The 19,496-nt window shown below is 41.8% G+C and overlaps 2 protein-coding genes across 3 annotated transcripts; one reads left to right on the top strand and one right to left on the bottom strand.

Annotated features, from left to right (window-relative positions):
* Positions 1–9,469: 9,469 nt before the first annotated feature.
* LOC115672078 (PLASMODESMATA CALLOSE-BINDING PROTEIN 3-like) lies at positions 9,470–12,136 on the top strand. The gene is made up of 4 exons (XM_030593840.2): positions 9,470–9,860; positions 10,293–10,532; positions 10,681–10,717; positions 11,443–12,136. The coding sequence occupies exons 1-4, from the start codon at positions 9,809–9,811 to the stop codon at positions 11,705–11,707; spliced, it is 594 nt and encodes a 197-aa protein (XP_030449700.1). The 5' UTR covers positions 9,470–9,808; the 3' UTR covers positions 11,708–12,136.
* Positions 12,137–12,639: 503 nt separating this feature from the next.
* Positions 12,640–18,282, bottom strand: LOC115672077 (alpha/beta hydrolase domain-containing protein VTE7). Of its 2 annotated transcripts, XM_030593837.2 has the most exons (10): positions 17,994–18,252; positions 17,325–17,419; positions 17,153–17,250; positions 16,997–17,046; positions 16,434–16,529; positions 16,242–16,331; positions 14,177–14,269; positions 13,956–14,051; positions 13,124–13,189; positions 12,640–12,909 (listed from the first exon to the last, which is right to left on the bottom strand). In XM_030593837.2, the coding sequence occupies exons 1-10, from the start codon at positions 18,162–18,164 to the stop codon at positions 12,754–12,756; spliced, it is 1,011 nt and encodes a 336-aa protein (XP_030449697.1). In that variant the 5' UTR covers positions 18,165–18,252; the 3' UTR covers positions 12,640–12,753. The 2 variants fall into 2 exon arrangements, with proteins under 2 accessions (XP_030449697.1, XP_056165368.1); XM_056309393.1 differs by lacking the exon at positions 14,177–14,269 and having other exon boundaries at positions 17,994–18,282.
* Positions 18,283–19,496: the final 1,214 nt, after the last annotated feature.

The following is a 19,496-nucleotide window of genomic DNA, read 5'->3' as shown; positions in this document are numbered from 1 at the left end:
TTGGGGGTGCGGGGGCTAATCTGAATCGTGGCGGACGACGGCAGATGATGGGCCGATCTGGTAATTTCGACAACGGTCGATAGTGACGGTGAATAAGGGGATAATGACACAAACAGTCCCTGAACTTTGATCAAATGTATAATTTGATCTCTAAACTTTTAATTTGTTCAATGTAGTCTCTGAACTTTATGCTAATGTTCAATGTGGTCCCTGAACTTTTAATTTGTTCAATGTCATCCCTGAACTTTTGGTACATGTTCAATTCAGCCCGTGAACTATATGAAAAATGTTCAATGTAGTCCCTGAACTTGAATTAATGGAAAGGACTACATTGAATATTTTCATATAATTCAGGGACTGAATTGAACATATACCAAAAGTTCAGGGATGGCATTGAACAAATTAAAAGTTCAAGGACCACATTGCACATTGGATTAATGTTCAAAGACTACATTAGACAAATTAAAAATTCAGGGATCAAATTGTACATTGAGCCAAAGTTCAGCGGCCGTTTGTATCATTTTTCCATGAACAAGTGAAGAGAAGATAATTTCCTAATTTTAAACTCTTAAAAAAAATAACAAAAAAAATTAAGGCGTAAATTATATTGTTAATGGCGAAAATATTTTCCGTTGACTCATTTTTTGGTAGGCAATAACAACGATCAAAGTTGGGAAAAAAAAATTTCGAATTTTTTGATTTTTTTTCGTGAAACAGACGAAATCATTCGAGTGTTTGTGACATTTTCGTTTGAAAATTAAAGAAAAATATTCGATAGTTCGAATGCTTATGAAAATGTGTGTGATTTTTTTTTATCTTCAGGGCAAATGTGAAAGATTTGAAGATAAGGTAGAAAACTCGAGTGATCTAAACAGATTTCACGGCATAGTCATTGGTACGAGTACGACATTGCTCGTCGGAGTTGTCTAAAGTCCCCAAAATATGTGCAACAGAATAATGAAGGGGCCTTTAAAGAGAAGATTTTTGGGATGAGCTTCCTTTTCAACCGTTTGGATTGCGAAAAATCAATTTGGTCTTCAAAAAGAGAATACTTCTCATAGATGACGGCAGAATTCGGCAACCGACGCCGGTCACTAGCGACATCCAATAGAAACCGGCGTCGAATCCTTAAACATAAACGGTTTCCAAATTTCGCCGGCCGGCAATCGGCGGCGAAGTTCGGCTGCTAGCAACGAAGCCCGATGGCGGCATTTCCCGATCAGTGACAGGGTCGGATAGCCGGCGCCAGTGACGATTTGGTGATTATCAAAAGGTGGAGATTACAGTCGAGCGTTGTTGGGTTTGGAATTTGCCAGATGGGCTTTGGACGTCGCATTGGCAAAACCATATGTAGAGTTTGGACACGGGCTTTGAGATTTATTAGCTGGCTACTCTCACCGTGAAACCCCAATTCAGTTAAAAGCTAATGATATTATCAAGACTCATTGTTGTCTAACATAAACTAGATTATACAGGTAATTATTATATGCATTTTAGTCGATATGCATTCATTGAAAATAAAAAAAAAAAAGAGAATTATAGATTAATTGGGATACTAGCGGATTTTCAAATTTCATATTCTGAAGTAGGATGGGATTAGAACTCTGTCCAAAAGCACACTGATCTACTCCTTCGTGGACCTCAACGAAGGCACTCCCCGATTTCAGCAACAAGAGATGTTGCTAGAAGCTAGATTTGTCACTTCAGGCCCTTATTTGAAATTTTCCCTCGAAATAATCACTAAAACTAAGCAAATTTAGATCTTGTCGTCCGGCTTTTTATGTTGGAATGATCAAGGATTGGATTGGGCACTCTCAAGATTTTCTTATAGGCCTCCCCACCTTAATCATGTAGGTCTTCTATTTTTTATTCCTTTTATATTTTTCGATTGGCAGGCCTATTGGTGTTTAATTAGATAAAGCGTTCTACAAAAGCAAGAAAATGACACATCCAAGCTCCTATATGTCTTAACTTGGACTTTGAGAGGCATCCGATGGAGAGATCTCTTGAAAAGATCTAATGATGTGAAGAAGACGTGGCCTAAGCGATGGAAAGCGGCATTCACGGCTATAAAAACGGCAATACGCCTTTTTTTTTTTTGTTTTTGATAAGCAAATGTACTGGAAGGGACGATTGGCATTAGCAATCCTCTTGGGCATATCATCAGCGCTCCACATCGCTATGAAATGTTCAGTCCGAGCCATAACCGTTCCGAATCACCCGTGACCCAAAGTGTTCAAGGTTGGAGAGCCCGTCACTGCAGTCTCATCCAAGATATTAACGGTCAGGAAGTCTTCACTCTCACCACACGAGGTCTGCCGCGGCTAGACAATACGGTACGAGCAGTTCGGTGATTCGATCACGACGTGAATCAAGCTCGCTGCGTCGTGGAAGACGAGCCGCCCCTTTCGTTGCAAGGCCTCGATCCGGTAGTCATCTATCTGTGTTTCAGCATTGAGTTTTTCTTGTCGTCGATTACTTTGGTCATGGCACGTGTGCTGCGTTGAACTTGGGAGTGTTAGATCGAGATGGGGATGTTTTTAAAAAAGGGCATGTCGTACCATGTTTATACCACTTTCGGCATCGTCGGTGGTGGGAAGAATTAGCATGTGCATGTGAGGGAGTGAAGCAAGTTCGTAGGCGTTTCAGATGCAGTAGCATTTCATCTCTGTTCATGGATTGTTTTAAACTTTCTTTTGATGTTCGATGAATCTCTAAACTTCTTTTTATTGTAATTTAGTTCATGAACTTTTTGACTTAGTTCAATGCCAACTTTCTATTACGTATTACTAATGGAATTTGTTGATGTGAATCGACTAATGTTGAGCGACATTCGGTTTTCCAGTAGTCATTTGAGATGTCCAATAGAAAAGTCTAAATGCTTTCATGTTCTCCATTGAAAGGGCTCACAATACCGTGCACATCGTAATTTCTTCTTCTTCTTCCTCTTCCAGCAACCCACCATCTCCATAGTGCAGCCGTCTTCCACCATGCCATCGGCCTTGCCAGGAACTACCGACCTCCATCACCGTCGTCCCCATCATGGCGACTCGCCGACCACCACTACCACCTCTTGTCATCCCCAACAGCAAACCACCATCAACTCAAACGTTAGACGGGTGCAGGCCGACCACCACCTCACGAGGAAGGAAGTAACGTGGAGGCGGATTTATCAAAACGAAGCTCGTGTGACCTTGAATTAGGGTCACGCGACCTCGAATCGAGTTCACCACTGCCAGATCAATGCCGACCTAGCACGACCAAGCCAGTGCCGGACCACCTCAACTACAAACAAAGCCACCAGACTAGTGTAGACAAACTAAGACCCCGTCATGGACTATTCGACATGGAAATGACAAACCTATCACAACGAAGGTTGCGCGACGCCGCGACCTCTGTCGCCATTCGATCGAAGAGATGTCGAGAGGAAAAGACAGAGAGAGGGGCTAAGATGGTGGTGGCCACAAAGAAAGAGCAATGCAACGGGTCTCCGATAGCGGCTATGACTATAGCGTGTTCCGCGGCAACAATGGAGTTCTTAGGGACGATGACTGTGGCGGTTCATCGACCAAAGAGGAAGAAATGGAAAAAGAAGAAAAGAAAAATAGATTCAGAAAATTAAAAAAAAAGAAGAAGGAAAGATATAATAAACTCCGCTCAATGCTCAGGGTTATTGCACCAACATTACTAAGGTGGCATTCCGGGGATAATTACCAAAATAATCCTAAACCTATTGTAGTTATGTCAATGCAATTATAAACTTTTCAATTTGGCCAATTTAGTCATAAACCTTATGAAAATTTGCCTATTCAGTCCATCCGAACAATTTTGGCCAGAAATCGCGGATGTTAATGCTGGGCGTCCAATGTGACACCGTCAATGCTGATGGAAAAAACTAATGTAAATTTTTATTATATTTTCTGAATTTTTTTTATAATTTTTTTTTCTTTTTTTTTTCTTTCTTCCTCTGCAGTCGCCGACCTCCTTGATGGCCGGCAACTAGCCGCAGGTGAGGTTCGACCTCACCAGCTGAGCGATGTCGTTGAGGCCAGCGAGGTCAAGCCTTGCCAAAGGCCGACAAGGGTTGGCCTCGCCTGAAGGCTACCTTTGTCGAGCCTCGCCGGAAGCTACCCTTACTAGCCTCAACGACCTTGAGCCTACAAGGGCGAGCCTCGCTCAACCAGCGAGGTCGGCCCTTGCTTGTGGCCAGTCGCCGACCATCGAGGAGGCCGGTGACGGCGTAAGAAGAGGGAAAAAAAAAAGAAAACAAAACAGAAAAAATTCAGAAAAAAATAATAAAAATTACAAACACTGTCCACATCAACACTGACAGTGCCATATAGGATGACCGACATCCACTTCAGCAAATTTCCAACCAAAAATTGACTGGAATGGCTGAATTGGCAAATTTTCAAAAGGTTTAAGACTAAATTAGTCAATTGAAATATTTAAGATTAGATTAGCACAATTGCATATTTTTATAACTTTTTTGGTATTTATCCTCGACATTCTATGTTGACTAAGAATAGGCGATCCATTTAACAAAAGGGTTACCATGAGCCGACTTTGAAAAGTTTAGGGACTCAATTTGATATAAGAAGTTCCAGAAAATTCAAAGATCCTTACGAAGTACGAAATTACCTCGAATTAGAGCGAAATCTTTTCTTTTGCAATCGTCAATGCCTTGGTCCGAGAAACGTTCCAACCTAATCTCAACACGTGTGGAGAAACGACCTTTTGGGCTCTGGACACCCTTAAAAAACGAATCGAAACGAAAGTCACGAAGAAAGAAAGTGAAAAAGGAAAGGGAAAAAAGAGATAAAAGAAGAAGATGCAAGAAGAAGCATATATCTTTCTAAAGCTCAGATAGATGCCCTTTCGGAAAGAAAAAAAGGCCAGTTCTCAGAACTCCTTGTTGTTTGCTTCGCTTGCAGGTCCTCCGTTATCTTCTTCTTCTTCTTCTTCTTACTTTAGGTAGATAATTTAGACGTAATGATCCGGCCCGTTTCACGTGGACCAAGTGCGAGATGAGTCTCGGTTAAGGGCAATTTGTGTGCGCAGCGATCTTTTTGACATCCGACGTGGGATTCGGGGTGGAGGTTCAAATCAGACATTCAAAAGGCTAATTCCAATAGTAAAAAGACGTGTGTGCTGCTTAGGAAAAGGTGGAAATATTGAATATATGTCGGGGAAAGAAGATTAAATCACCGTAGGATTGGAAATTTTTTTAGTTTAAATAGTAGTGGTGGAACCTTGCATTTCCGCCCACCAACACGTGGGATGCCGTGGCATGATTCAATTGCTCGTGACATCTAAAGAATTGTAGGCATAATGCAGTCTTGAATTCATTATAAGACCCCCTCGGGATTGGATTATAGGTTGGGGCATTGAGAGACTTCTAGCTCAGAATATTGAGATAAATCTATTTGAATCCAAAGAATTGCGTGTCGGTCGAGGTCACATGCACGGGTTGAAGGTCTAGACTAAACCAGTTCATGAGACTTGCAGGGTGTTTCATGGATCTCTAGGTAGCCTGATATTTATATCCGTATTCGGAATTATTAAAACAAATAAAGAAGAAGGAGAAGAAAACTCATGATGCCAAATCATAATGCCAGGATTCAAAGAATCAACGATATCCTCGGTAATACTTATTTATATCCCAGGCATGAACCCAAGCGCATGCTTCCTACAAAACTTGCACTGTAAAACGTAGTCAAGCTCCATCTCCTCCACTTCATGTTCTTAATTGCCAATCATTCATTTGACAGCACGCCGCTCAACACTTGATCACCAACTGATCACGGACCATGCGAGCGGAATCGAGGGGGATTCGTTCATTTCTCAGATTTCAGGCTGCTGGGTCGATCCTATTGAAGGGACTGATTCAATCAGGGCTAATAAAAAACATCAGAAAAAATCAAAAGGCACGACTCTTATGAAGTGCACGTTGAGCGTTGACAGCCTCCATATACGGCCAAGAAGCCGCAACATAATTCTGTCCTTTTACACTCACCATTGCTGTTTTTTCAGCCTTCTCTGCCTAACAGTCCAGCCTAGTGATAAGTCCAACGTTTTGGCCAGTTCATCAGTTTCAAATCGAGGGTTCAAGAGATGATACAATGACACGAATCGATAGTGATTGGTCTCGTTATGTCATGCAGCATGAATTGTGATTGATCTCGACTGCTTTGGATCAATGGAGACCAGTATTTGCCATGATAGAGCATCTCGCCTATGCTCGTGGTCCAGATATTCGTCATTCGACGTGCGGAGAATTTCAAACCCTCAATCAAAGACTTTAGTTTTTTTTTGGGGAGGGGAGGACCCATGGAGATAAAGTCGAGCAAAAGCAACCACAGATTTTCAAAGAATACTTGAAGTGTCTCTTCCTTTTTTGGTGGGCAACACCTAACCCTGAAAAAACAAATGAAGTGTGAAAGCTACATTTCTTACCCTCTCCCCCTTTTCTTTCTTTGATTCTCTTCTCACGTATAGAGAGAAAATTACCAAAAAAAATCCTAAATCTTTTGTAACTGTGCCAATTCAGTCCTAAACCTTTTTTTTTAGCTAATTCAGTCCTAAATCTTTTGCAATTATGCCAATTCAGTCCATCCGGCCACTTTTGGCTGGCTGGCGCTGACGTGGACGCCGGCCGGCTGACGTGGTAATTTTAAATAATTTTTATTTTTATTTTTTTCGAATTTTTTTTATTTTTTTCTCTTTCTCTTTTTTTTTTCCTATCTTCTTCCCCGGTCGCCGGTCCGGCGACCGGTGAGAGGCTGAGGCTGAGGCCGACAAGGTCCACCTCGCCGTCGCCGGGCGAGGTCCACCTCGTCCAGCGACGGGGAGGCCGCCCAAATCTGGCGAGACCTCGCCGTCGCCCGACGAGCTCGACCTCGCCCGGCGGCGGAAGGCCTCGCCGTCGCCGGGCGAGGTCGAGCTCGCTCGGCCGACGGCGAGGCCGCCCAAATATGGCTCGACCTCGCCGTCGCCGGGCGAGGTCGAGCCTCGCCATGGCCGGGCGAGGTCGAGCTCGCCCAGGCGACGGCGAGGTCGAGGTCTCGCCAGATCTGGGCGGCCTCGCCGTTGCCGGGCGAGGCCTCCCCCTGACCATGGCGAGGTCGACCTCACTGTCGCCGGGCGAGGCCTCGCCCTGGCCATGGCGAGGTCGACCTCACCCGGCGACGACGAGGCTGGCCCTCATCGGCCTCAGCCTCTCTCTGGTCGCCGGACCGGTGACCGGGGAAGAAGATAGGGGAAAAAAAAATTTCGAAAAGTAATAAAAAATTATTAAAAATTGCCACGTCAGCCGGCCGGCGTCCACGTTAGCGCCGGCCAGCCAAAAGTGGCCGGATGGACTGAATTGGTACAATTACAAATGGTTTAGGACTTTTTTGGTAATTTTCCCCACGTATCGATTGCGAAGTTATTCTCTCATTATTGTTACTAGTCATTAGACTATGGACAGACATCTCTTTTGTTTGGCTGGCTTGATTCTTTGCTTAACAAGCCCCCAGCGAGGTAAGGTCCTATTGTGGAAACCCCCACAGATGTTGTAGGGCTTGTAACACCGAAATCGATCCAAGATTGGACAAGAGAAGACTTGTGACTTGATTTATAACTACAACTTGCCCCTAAATAATCATCACCCAAGTACTCTTTTGGGTGGCATGACTCATACGGATCGAATGAGTCGTTACGAGTAGTATTAGAGAAACTTGCTGATCAGAAAATGTGGGCACTAACTACTATATGACGGGAGTCGCATCTTGACTCTCGAACTTGCGGAATCACTTACTCGTTCAACCCGAACGAGGGTGTTAGTGGAACACTTGCTCCAATAATACAACTCACCCTAAATGTTATACCGCCTAAGTGGTTAAGAAAGTGCTTTATAAGTTTGCTATATTGCTGACGCGTAGAAACATGCCGATCCCTTTTCAACCAAGTGATTGTGTAATGCGGAAGAATATCTTTCTGGGTCGATCGAAACAATCGAAAGCAAGCAAAAGTATGCTTGAAACTGGCAGCATAAGGAACAATCAAAACATATTACTTCAGGTCTCTGCACACCGTCCACATATCTTTCATCTGTTTTCACACTCAGACGTACTAAATTAAGGATGGCCACGAGATTGATTAGAAAACTACCATTCAATCTTTAAGTTAGTAGAGGTCGGCCGCCGCTAAGGAGTGTTTGCTTTCACATTTGATCATTCCATCATCACACAGAAAGTAGAAACTCAAAAGCGATCGCAACTACGGCCACTGTGCTGCTACTTCAAATAAAAAAGAAGAATAAAAGACTCTATTCCCGACCGAAACATGCGTCAATAGTATGAGAAGCAAAAAGTGAATAACAGTTATACGATTAAAGTTTCCATTTTTCCAATCTTTTATTTATCTACCCTTTTCGGGTTTGTATATATGAGAGGGTTACTTTCGTTGTCATTCATCATAAAGTAGAAAGCTACGCATCTGCTTTCTTGACAAAGAAGAAGGAAACCATGCATTTTCTAGCCAACTTTTGATCACCTCTGCGCCACCGCCAAATCGTTGTCTATTAAACACGTCCATGACATTACACAAGTAATCATGTTTATTATGATTGCTGTCAAAATACCTTTCCACTGGTAATCATTCTAAGTCATGTTTGGGAGACAAAATTATATGATACTGTTGTCCTCGGATTCTAACTAATAAGTACGGATTAGCGAGGTTCGAAAGCTGATGTAGTCGTTAATGAGAGATGAAAGCCTAGTAGACATCGGTCGAGGACAGTCGCGAGCATCTAATTTAGAGTTAGGATGAGCAAGATAGGGAATTAAAGTTCTCTCGAGATGAAAATTGGCTAGTAATTTTCAGATTTTGAATCGATTACGATTCAATGATCGGGAGATTGCAAGATGCGTACCTCTAACAGTAACAATATGTATTCCGCATGCACGGGGTAGTAATCGGAGGAGCTCTGTCGATGCCCTCGCCGTCCTTTCCATCATTGTCGGGCCGATGACCTCCCTCGTCTACGGTCGCAATATTAAACCTCGGCAGAGAGGGAGAGAGAGTGAGAGAGTCACATGAGACCCATTTCCTGATAGGAAAGCTTAATCTAGACAGAGTTTTTGAAGGGCATGTTCATTGTTCCTCAGGCCGACACACAAATGCGATACATTCGTCATCATGCAGTAAAATACTTGGAAAATTATGATAAAAAGCAAAACTTTTTACGAAAGAAATGAACAAAATATGGTTAAAGGTACACTACCTCGAGGTAGATGCTGGATGGACCCTGCTTTTTTGCACAGTGCACATGGGGTTGTGACCGTTCGAGAGGAGTGTGGACAAACAGCTCGTACCTGGCTAAGGTTAGGCTTCACTCTTTGCTCCAAAAACGGACTAAGGGATTTATTAGCAAGATCAGAAAACAGAGAATTCTTTTGGTCGACGGAGAAAATGTATAAATGAAAAGGTTTGGGCTTGCTCCAATGTCGGTTCACCAGCCCCGACTGTGTCAGTGCCACCCGCCTCACCAGAATTATAATGGTGGCGTATGTATGGTACTGATGACGAAGGCTATAGTTAAATACATTCTGGGGACACATAAAAGGTCTGAAAGGAGATGCAGACGCTACCCACCATAGCAGCCACTCACCATCACTCTCATATTCTTGTCTAGAACTCTCTCTCTCTCTCTCTCTCTCTCTCTCTCAAGCATCCTACAGAGACTCAGACACCGCCATCTTCACATAATCAGGCTCATCCAGGGCTCTCTCAATCTGATTGTTGCCGGTCCAGCAACCAGGAAATGGCTTTCTTAGCGTTTCTGATACTTCTCTTGGCCATGGCCGGCTGTTCAAGTAAGCTCTTCTATTGTTCTGCCTCTTTTACTCCCTTCTTTTTTGTCTTTTTTAATTCCCTGAGCTTCACAAGCTATGGAGAGGAGAGCAATTTCACTCTTCTTGTGATGGATGGTCACATCTTGTTTTGGGTTCTGAAGAGATCTCTTGCTCTCATCTCATTTTTTCTTTATCTCTGTTGAGAAACTGGTCCCTGTTTACGGCCAAGAAACAAATAAGAAAATATTAGTTCCTGGCAGAAGAGGGTTTTATTTCACCCAGTTGGTGGTGGGTGGCCGAAACAGATCATGTCCAGATTTCTCTTATCTCCTGGATTAGCAGAAAGCATTTCTTTAAGAAGTGATTCGGTCCTTGTTTGAAGTGACTGCTCAATGATGGTCTTTCTTTTCCTCTTTCTTCCTCAATTTTTTTTTTGTCTCTGCCTTTGTTTAGGTGCAACATACTGTATCTGCAAAGACGGGGTGAGCGATTCAGCTTTGCAAAAGACCCTGGACTACGCTTGTGGAGCTGGTGCTGATTGCAGTCCAATCCTCCAAACCGGGGCTTGTTACAACCCAAACACTCTCAAGGATCATTGCAACTATGCTGTGAACAGCTACTTCCAGAAGAAAGGCGAAGTCACCGGTAGCTGTGACTTCTCTGGGACTGCCACCACCGCAACCTCTGTTCCCAGTAAGACCTATCGAGATCCTGTTTTCTGTTCAATCATTTGGGGCCGTTTAATTTCAGTGTTTTCTTCGGTTTGATAGTGTAGAATCTCTAATGGGTTATCAATGTAATTTTCTGTTCTCATATGTTTGAATCTGATGTGCATGTGCAGACCAATCTTCTGGGTGTGTGTATCCCTCAAGTGCCAGGTATGCTACTTCTAGTTTCTTGATTCTCCAGTAAAGAGATGATTCTCAAATTACCATTTTCATTACTCTTCGGCAGCACAGATCATCATCATATAAGAAAAGAAATCATTTTTTTTCAAGAAGAGACGCTTGTGCTCAACTTTCTGAGGAGAGAGAATCTCGTACCCAGATCAAGTTCCTACTTTCTGGAGTGAACCTGATGGCTTTTAGACTTGGGAGGGCTCATAGATCAAATCTTTTTCAAGATATTCTTGTTGGTAGTCGTGAGAAACATGAAAAGAACACCCAAGAATCTGAATCCAGTTCCTATCCTTGGATCTGCTTGCTCTGTTTTTCCTGCTCCTTCTCTTGAACAGCTTGATCTGTACTAACAAGATAGATTTTTCTTTGGGGGATTTTGCATCCCATGAACAAAGATGCCATCAAAGACCTCTTTCATCACGAGTTGAGAATTTGGTGTCAATTAGTTAGGAAAAAGTGTATCCCGTGCCCAATTATTTAGCGTCCCACGTTGGTTGCGATGTGAGCTGTCCCAGATAGTGATTTTTGTACGCACCCTTTGTCCCTTTCTTTGTCATCTTCACATGATGAGCTCAATCTGGAGAAGAAGGAAAGACGCTTGTTGAAAAAACTTTGTAACTTCAGCTGTGTCTTTCATTTACTTGAGGACCTCAATTGGTGATACCTTGTGTGTTTTATTTACTTCGTTTGTTCTTTTGATACAGTTCTGCGAGTACCACACCGACCACCACTCCTACCACAAGCACTTCACCGACAACCTCCACCACCCCAACCACCTCCACCACGCCCACCACCACCACCACCACCACCCCGAGCACCACCCCGGTGTTCAACAGCGGCGCGGGACTGGGTCCTAGCAGCATCACCGACGCCAATGACGCTGCCATGTCCATCCAAAGAGCAGGCACGGTCCTTGTTGCCCTTGCCACCACCTTCTGGTTTTCACTCTCGTTGGTGTTGTGGGCCTGAAGGTCCACCGAAGATGTAAAAACATAAAAAGAGAGGAGGGAGGACAACCTTTGGGGTTTGATCTGCGGAGGAGATTCGCCAGGACTACTGCTGCCATGAGAATGGCAATATCTTTTGGTATTTGGGGAATCATATCATCGAGGGCCAGACCCCACTAGGGTTTTCTTGTCGTTTACCTCCCTGTGTGATGATAAAAAAAAGAAGGAAGTTTGGGAATTTGATTCCTGTTTTTCTTGTGAGTGGTGGTGACGTGACCACCGGTGGGGGCAGAAGAGCTGATCTTTTTCTTCTTAGTAGAGATTTATTATTGCTGTATATTTAGGAGGGAGGGAGGAGTAGTAGTATTTTTTTGTATGTAATAATGTGTAACTGGTGGTGCTACTACTGTGCTCTTTTTTCCATGTGTCTTGATAAGTTCCTTGCCGTTTACGCCTTTGAGTCCCCTAACGAAGTGACGGCCGACCTAACTTATACGATGATAGGATGGGGGAAGAGAACTTTTGGATACCATTAGAAGAAATGGGGAATGTGAGGTGGAAAATAGTAATAAAGAATAGCTATGACAAGATAAGAAAATTCATCGTTGCTCTGATTAAGTAAATTATCAGAGAAATCGAAAAACTTACACAATTCGGAACACCAAAATCAGGCAGAGTTTAGATTAAGCTACTAAGAAGTATTCATTTCCGTTCTGTGTCCAATGATTTGAACATAGGGTTAACGCCAACAGACACTTGATAGTTGATATGACCAATTCGCGTGGATCATTCATTAGGGATTTCATTTTTCTTCCAAGGAAGAGCGAGCGCATGACCATCAAGCGGTAAATGTCAAAAGTCAAATGTCAATCTATTATGATGAAGATGCATCATAGTCAGACTTTGGCAGTTTCGGATTAGTGTACGAAATGAAAATGCAAATTCGAATGATGATTAAGTAAAGTCGCAGAAATGATAGATTTAGAGGCAGTGGGATACCGCTTGTTGCCGATGATCCTTGTGACGAAGACAACCAATTCTCTAAGAGCTAATGTCGGCGAATAAATTTCAGTTTAGAGAGACAAATTCAGCTTCTTTAGTGCTATCTTCCAGCACAAAGTCGGTTATCAAATTGGCGACGGTGTTTGGCTTCTCCACATGAGGAAGATGGCCGCAGTCTGGTATCTGGTGAAGAATTGAGTTTGGCAGCTCAGCATGCAGTCTCTGCATCGAAGTAGACCAGAAATCATTTTCCTACAACTGAACGGGGAACCTTTGGAGTTGCATGGATCCATGAGAAAATTGAAGTCATCCGGTCAATTGGTAAAAGAACTTTGATAAGCTTTCCATATACTACTACTCAAAAGCTTGAAATGGATAATCATCTCCTCAGTAGTAGCTAGCTAACTATAATTTAAGAAAGGGAACAAGAACTGACCACGGCCAATTTATTACTGATAATTTCGTCATCCTCTCCCCATATGATGAGTGCTCTCTGCTCCACCTGTAATAGCATGTTACAGTCAGCACCCGGAAAAGAACTACAAAAGCATATCCAAGATTGATAAACTTCGAGAATACCTCTCTTGAACTTGCAAATAAAACAAACAGACAAGCTCAATGATTGAAGGACAAGAGCAACTTTGCTGCTTGCATGTGAGGAAAGATCCCCTAAATCAGTCGCTCAATTTTTATGAAAGAGTTCCAGCATACAAGAAATGCGAGCTATGACCTGAAAGCAGCTGTAACACATTCTTCAAAGCTCTCCCAGAAATTGAGAAGAAAGGTGCTGAAGGGAGGCAGAGAAGCCTCATGAAACCGGCGTTTCAAGTGAATTATCTAGTAAAAGAATTTGCTTGTGTTACAGCAATTGATGCTCTTACCAAGGGAAAGAAAGCAAAGATTCAATATAAAGATTTTGTAGGATAAAGTGCATAATTAGAAGTGAAGATCTGCAGCTGGGCACATACTGCAGCCTCAAGCTGGGCACAAATGAAGCAGGAACACTTTGGAAGCCATGACATAATGTATGTCTTTTCTGATAAGAAATTAATTGAACTTGGAATTAGCACAGATTGTCATGCTAGATGCAAAATAATCTGCCATTGTAGCTTTTAGATACGATGATCTCCCATGCTTTGAGTCTGGGGATCAGACTATCAGGACTGACCCTTCATAATTTGCTTTATCTTGGTCATAATGAATTCAAGGAATTCTATATGCACCACAAAGAAAGTTGCCAATAAATGGGAATACATCACTCTGCATACCTGATTAATCTTGTCAGTCACATTGTATCCACCACTAAGCATGAAATCAACTGAAGCATCCTCCCACCATGGATATTGACAATGCAGTCTCCCCACCTAGATTTGATTAGGATAAAATACAAATTTATCTCTTCAGTATCCTGAAGGTGCATGACTGGAAAGAAGACCCAAGTATGATGAGTGAAAACGCCTCATCTCACGAATATGTGAGGAAGACTCACATTAGTCCAATCCAAGTTAGTGCTGAGTGGAAGACCACTGAATGCAAAAACATTTACATAGAAGCGGAGAGGAAAGCTCTTCAATATAGATACCTGTATCAAGAACAACTCTCTCATCTGATCTACTGAATCTCAAAACATCAAATTCGGGAGGAAGTATATATGTAGTAAATCATCTCATTTAGCATACAGGATCATAGGCAAACTCCGCTTCAAAAGATCAGGCTTTTGTTGTTGTTATTGTTGCAGCATGAAGGAACTAGAAACTGTTAAGTTTGCCCCCTCTTTGTAACATTATTTACATGTGGACTTTTTTTTTTATGTGCCATAGTTTTGCGTGGAAAGTGATGCGATTACTGTGATGACATCTTAATTAAATAAAGTGCTCCAAAAGCTCTCTAGAGTTTATTTGGTAATGAGCAAAACTAGCAAACTCAACAGAATTTGATTGGCCCAAAAAAATCAGTAAAATTTTATTTGCAGATATATGAAATCCATTCTTTATGATGCACTGAGGTATATTACGCCACAATATTTTTTTCAAGTTGCCATAAACTGTATCTCATCTTACTGTAGCAACATCCTGTAACATATTCCACATTAAGTTCACACCCTGCATAATTTTACTGTAACAGTAAGCAATACTACAGGTTGTCTTACCAGTCATAAATCATTCCAAAAGTGAATAAGGGAGGAAAAAATTAAATCTGAACAGTGCAAGCACAGCTATCAGCTCAAAAGCTATTTGAACTTCAGCAATTTCCCTCCTCTAGTGATTGAATATATGATCTTTGCCGGATTTAGCGATCTAGATAAGAAGTATCTAATTCAACCTCATCAGTTAAAAGGACTTTGCGCATTGTTGTTCTCAGTTCCAGAATGAAGCCATACTTCTAGAAATATCCAGATGGCCTCCGCGGTTCTCCAAACCACGGCATAAGGAGTGTGTGTTTAGGGAGACTTTGGCCCCCAACTTAAAGCTTTTGACACAAAAGTATAAAGCCATGCCACACAGCTTCAAGTTAGAGTTTTATAGAGGTAGGCTTAGTCAAGTTGTTAATTTGGATAGCAGAACGATCTGGACCATCGGTTGGAATCATTGCCTATTCATTATTCAAAGGTAATAGCATCTTTAGTTATATTTGCTTTGAATTTGAAAGTGACGCGCAACTTTGACTATGATTAATCAAGTAAACTGGTACTTGTACAACTGATTTCTACAAATCCAAAAGTCTAATTTAGGTCAAGACAGTAAAATCTCAAGTTTTCAGCAAAGCCGGACCAATTAGATTTATTTTGGTATCTTTCAGTAGAGCAAAAATGTGGTGTAATCTCTCGGGATAGCCAACTTTGGTAATCTGAAGATTCTGAACATCAAGAAAATGGAAGTATCTCATATCGCTTATCTATTATATGCTTTTTATGTACATGTGTCCTTCCTTCACCTAGTGAGTTAAGCTTTTGGATTGGGCTTTTTAACACCAATTAGAGCTAGGTTTTGCCCTAGATATATTTCTCGCGTGTGAGGCTCCCTATTCCTCAATCACTTGTCATTCTCACTCTAGTTTGCACATGAGAGGGGGTGCTAAAGTATCGCATATCACTTGTCTGTATGATTTATATGCACCTAATATACATGCGGTCTCTCTCCACCTAATGTCTTAAGCTTTTTGGTTGGACATTCTATCAAGGAGCAACCACATTTGAAACACTATACTCAATCGCAGTTGCAAGGGGTAAGGGGTCTCGACAACAATGGGCCAAAGTCAAACGCCAAAACCACAGCTAACCCAAACAGACACTCCATTGGTTTGTTAGTTGTGCAGCAACCACTATCTCCCTTTCCTTAAACAAAACCTTGAGTAAGTTCTAAAACAAGCTAAAACTCGCAAAAGTTCATCAACTAAGAATCTGATCACCGGATATTCAAAGGTCCAAGATGATTGCGTGAAAATGGATGAAAATTTTGAACCGAATTAGATAATAACCACGGCACCTTCAATAGAAGGTGGACCGATTACATACGTATTAATTAAGGATTGAATTCTTCAGGAGTAGAACTTACACCAGCATAGGCAATAGCTCTAGGTAAGTTCGCCATATCCCCTGTGCCTTCAGCATATACACTGGCATCAATCAAAACTAGCTTTTCAACCTGGACAAGTTGACACGTTGCACAAGTAACTCTTTCTGATCCAATTTAAGTATAGTCGTTTACATTAGCAATGCTAAATCGTGGATATCGAGAAGTACTTACTGCCTCTGGATGGATGACTGCAAAATCAATTGCAATAGCCGCACCAAGGCTTGGTCCAACCAATATCATTGGCTTCTTGATGTAGGATTTCCAGAGCTACACTTCATACATAAAACCGAAAAAGTTCGACTACACCAAACTGAATAAAACATAGAACGATTTTCGAAAATAAGATGGCCACTTACTGTTTATATGTAGTTTTTCTTCTTAATTAGTACTGCAATTGACAGTTCGTTGAATTCTTAGCAACCAGTAACAACTAGAAAACACAAATAGGCAGGGCAGTAAATTAAACAAGCATGGTGCCAGTGAGCACCCTCTACCGTGTGAATGGGGTTGGGGTGCTTTATCACAGGTGCAAAACCCAAATACAGGAGAAAAAAATGAGGTTAGCATTATATTCAGAAGTGATATCCTGAAACCTACAAGGATCAATAAGGAAACAAACTGTTGAAATCTCAGTTGAACATTTGCAATTCTTCCGTCAGTCAAACAAGGGGCTCACAGCTTTCTCAATAAAAACTTTTCTTTCAGGACAAAAAGATGCCCTGTAATGAAAATACCTGATATAAATGGTTGCGCTTATTTGCCACATTGCATGCTGGAAGTTGTTCTTTCACATGCAAAAGAATAAGAAAGAACCTTGAAACAACTTGTGGAACATAGAGAGACTTGGATGCTCAGAAGATTCAGCCAAGAGAAGAGGCATAAAAGCTCACCTAGATCAGAGAAACCCCAACCAAGAATGTCGATAGCCCAAGTCTCTAGACCAGCGTCCTCAAGCAACGGATATGTGTATCTCCATTCTAAACAAGAGCTGCAGGACAAATATGCATCAGAAGAAGAGTGACTTTAAGCTCACTCTTATAGTACTCCGGATGGACTAGGAACCTGTCAAAACCATGTAGCAGGACCACCGGATTAGGCTCTCCTTTTACTAGCGGCTTCACACAGCTGCTCATGATGCAATTTTCCGAGAAGCTTACCTGCATTGAGCCGAGCAACGGATCATGAAACCTACTCATTGACAATCTAATTTTTAAAAGTTGAAAAAAAGATGATTTAGCCTTTAGCTTCCAATTTATAGCTATGTTGGACCGACAACGACGAGAAGTTCCATTTCTGGTCACACCATCTGTTAAATTATGTAGTTCATATAGAAATTGAATTGAAACAATGGTCAATCTCCGATGCAGCGATAAGAACCGAATTTCCTCTGCGAGGTTCAGAAATTGTCATCCTGTGTTGATCTGACATACATTTCCTTATCCCTAAACAGTCTTTAGCCAGTTCAGTGGAAAGCGGTAATGCTCAAGGACTCAACTCCGAGAAACTCGAGAAAATCAATCTTTTTCCACTTCCCAGAACAACACAAACACATTACGCGCCTAATGTCGTGAGATAAAGCTGTCGTCGCTATCTTCCTACCGTCTAAAACCAGCAACAATCGCATACGAAATCACACATGAACCGAGACGACCTCAAAAACTTTCGCCGTGACGGAAATCGAGCCATAATACACGAAAGCACGAGTTGAAAAGCCAGAGGGAGAGTACGCACGGGAAGCCTCTCGATGCGAGAGGCGAGCTTGCGCGCGTAAGGGTCCTTGATACTCTCCACCTGTTTGGGAAGGAAAGGAGGGAACGCGCCGGCCCCGGCACTGGCGGCGATGGGCGGAGGAACGGCGGAGGATGTCAGCATCGCCGTCGTCGTCGCCGCCGCCGCCGTCATCCAGTGGCGGATGCTCTCGTCAGAGCATTCGCGTTGCGGAAGCTGGGCGTTCCGCGTGCTTCGATTCGGTTAGGAGTCAATCGGGGCGTATGGCTCTCGCTCGTCCATCTTCACAGACGAATCGCACGCGCGGTGCGGTGGCGCGTGCCTCTTACGCCGTTGCCCGGAAGTTAAAACTGCTTCCCGCCGTCTTGCTTGGGCAGGTGAAGATAGAATTACCGATTGAAAATTTATCAATTATTTGCAGGCTAATGGACATTATCCCGGAATAAATTTTCTAAAGTTGAAAATGTATTTATTTGAACAAATCACTCGTAGAATTTGCTTTTTGGGGTGGGAAAATTCAAGATCCATCGTTACGCGAAGTTACGTGATTATTAATTAAAGATTTGTAGGGTAAACGAGAACGATTCCTTTAAAGAGTTATGAATTTTCCTATGTATAAAATGAAAGAAACAGCTTGAGTGTTTGGTGTTTCGCGCAAATTCTTTCTCTTTCGCCGAGTGAAGAACATTGATTGGACTACAAACTTTAGTCGCTGGGATAATGGCATTTCAATCGATGTCTATGCAAAAGTATCACTTTCCATTCATGTAAATTTGATGGATAAATATTATTGAAATAGTTTGTTATCATAAAAAGCAGTACTTGTTGGACAACATGAAAAGAGGTGATTGTTAGTTATGAAAAGAATAGATTGTTGACATAAAGAGAACTGATGTCATGAAACCATTGATAGTATGGATAAGGTATCCATTACCAAGAAATGTGCTGATTGGTCTGTAAATCCGACTAAATTCATACATTGTAGTAGCATTGTACAATGCCACCGTTGAAGAACAACAATCTTCTTTGCTTCATAACTCTCTCTTCTTCACAATATTCTATATTATTTTTCTCTTTTTCACACACAAGTTTGATAACACATTCAAGTGAAATTCCAAGAAAGAAATTAAATAATTGCTAAACTTATTTCTCTGTGACTTTCGTGTATGTCATGGAGGTATATTTGTTATAAACCTGATAGCAACAATAATGAAGGCAAATAATACCTTAAAAATAATTATCGTCATCACGCATCAAAGATGTATAGCTATTGCTCTATTGTCATCGGCAATCAAATTTCCCTAATAATCTTAAGGTATTATTTTCATGAAGATGGAGATAGTGGCTACATCAAGTGCTTGCAATCTTGACAAATAAGTGTTAATGAAACTTTTATTTCTGTTTATATAGTTGAGTCATCTTTCTTATGTCATAATAGATTATCTCATGTTGCTGTAGTATTTTAAAATATATGAATAAAAGTGGTATGATATCATATGATAATCT

Source organism: Syzygium oleosum, unplaced genomic scaffold (genome assembly GCF_021117445.2).
Source record: "Syzygium oleosum isolate NSW1041296 unplaced genomic scaffold, Sole_v2.1 Sole_v2.03, whole genome shotgun sequence".
Taxonomy (NCBI): Eukaryota; Viridiplantae; Streptophyta; class Magnoliopsida; order Myrtales; family Myrtaceae; genus Syzygium; species Syzygium oleosum.
This window is presented reverse-complemented; position numbering and strand designations above follow the sequence as displayed.

Excerpts from the sequence above, each read along its gene's own strand:
- LOC115672077 (XM_030593837.2), bottom strand. The coding sequence starts at position 18,164 with ATGACGGCGGCGGCGGCGACGACGACGGCGATGCTGACATCCTCCGCC. Across the intron at positions 13,190-13,955 it reads TGACTGACAAGATTAATCAG|GTGGAGCAGAGAGCACTCAT; the intron begins GTATGCAGAGTG and ends ATGCTATTACAG. Across the intron at positions 12,910-13,123 it reads TCAGTAATAAATTGGCCGTG|AGACTGCATGCTGAGCTGCC; the intron begins GTCAGTTCTTGT and ends ACTTCGATGCAG.
- LOC115672078 (XM_030593840.2), top strand. The coding sequence starts at position 9,809 with ATGGCTTTCTTAGCGTTTCTGATACTTCTCTTGGCCATGGCCGGCTGT. Across the intron at positions 9,861-10,292 it reads GGCCATGGCCGGCTGTTCAA|GTGCAACATACTGTATCTGC; the intron begins GTAAGCTCTTCT and ends GCCTTTGTTTAG. Across the intron at positions 10,533-10,680 it reads CACCGCAACCTCTGTTCCCA|ACCAATCTTCTGGGTGTGTG; the intron begins GTAAGACCTATC and ends GTGCATGTGCAG.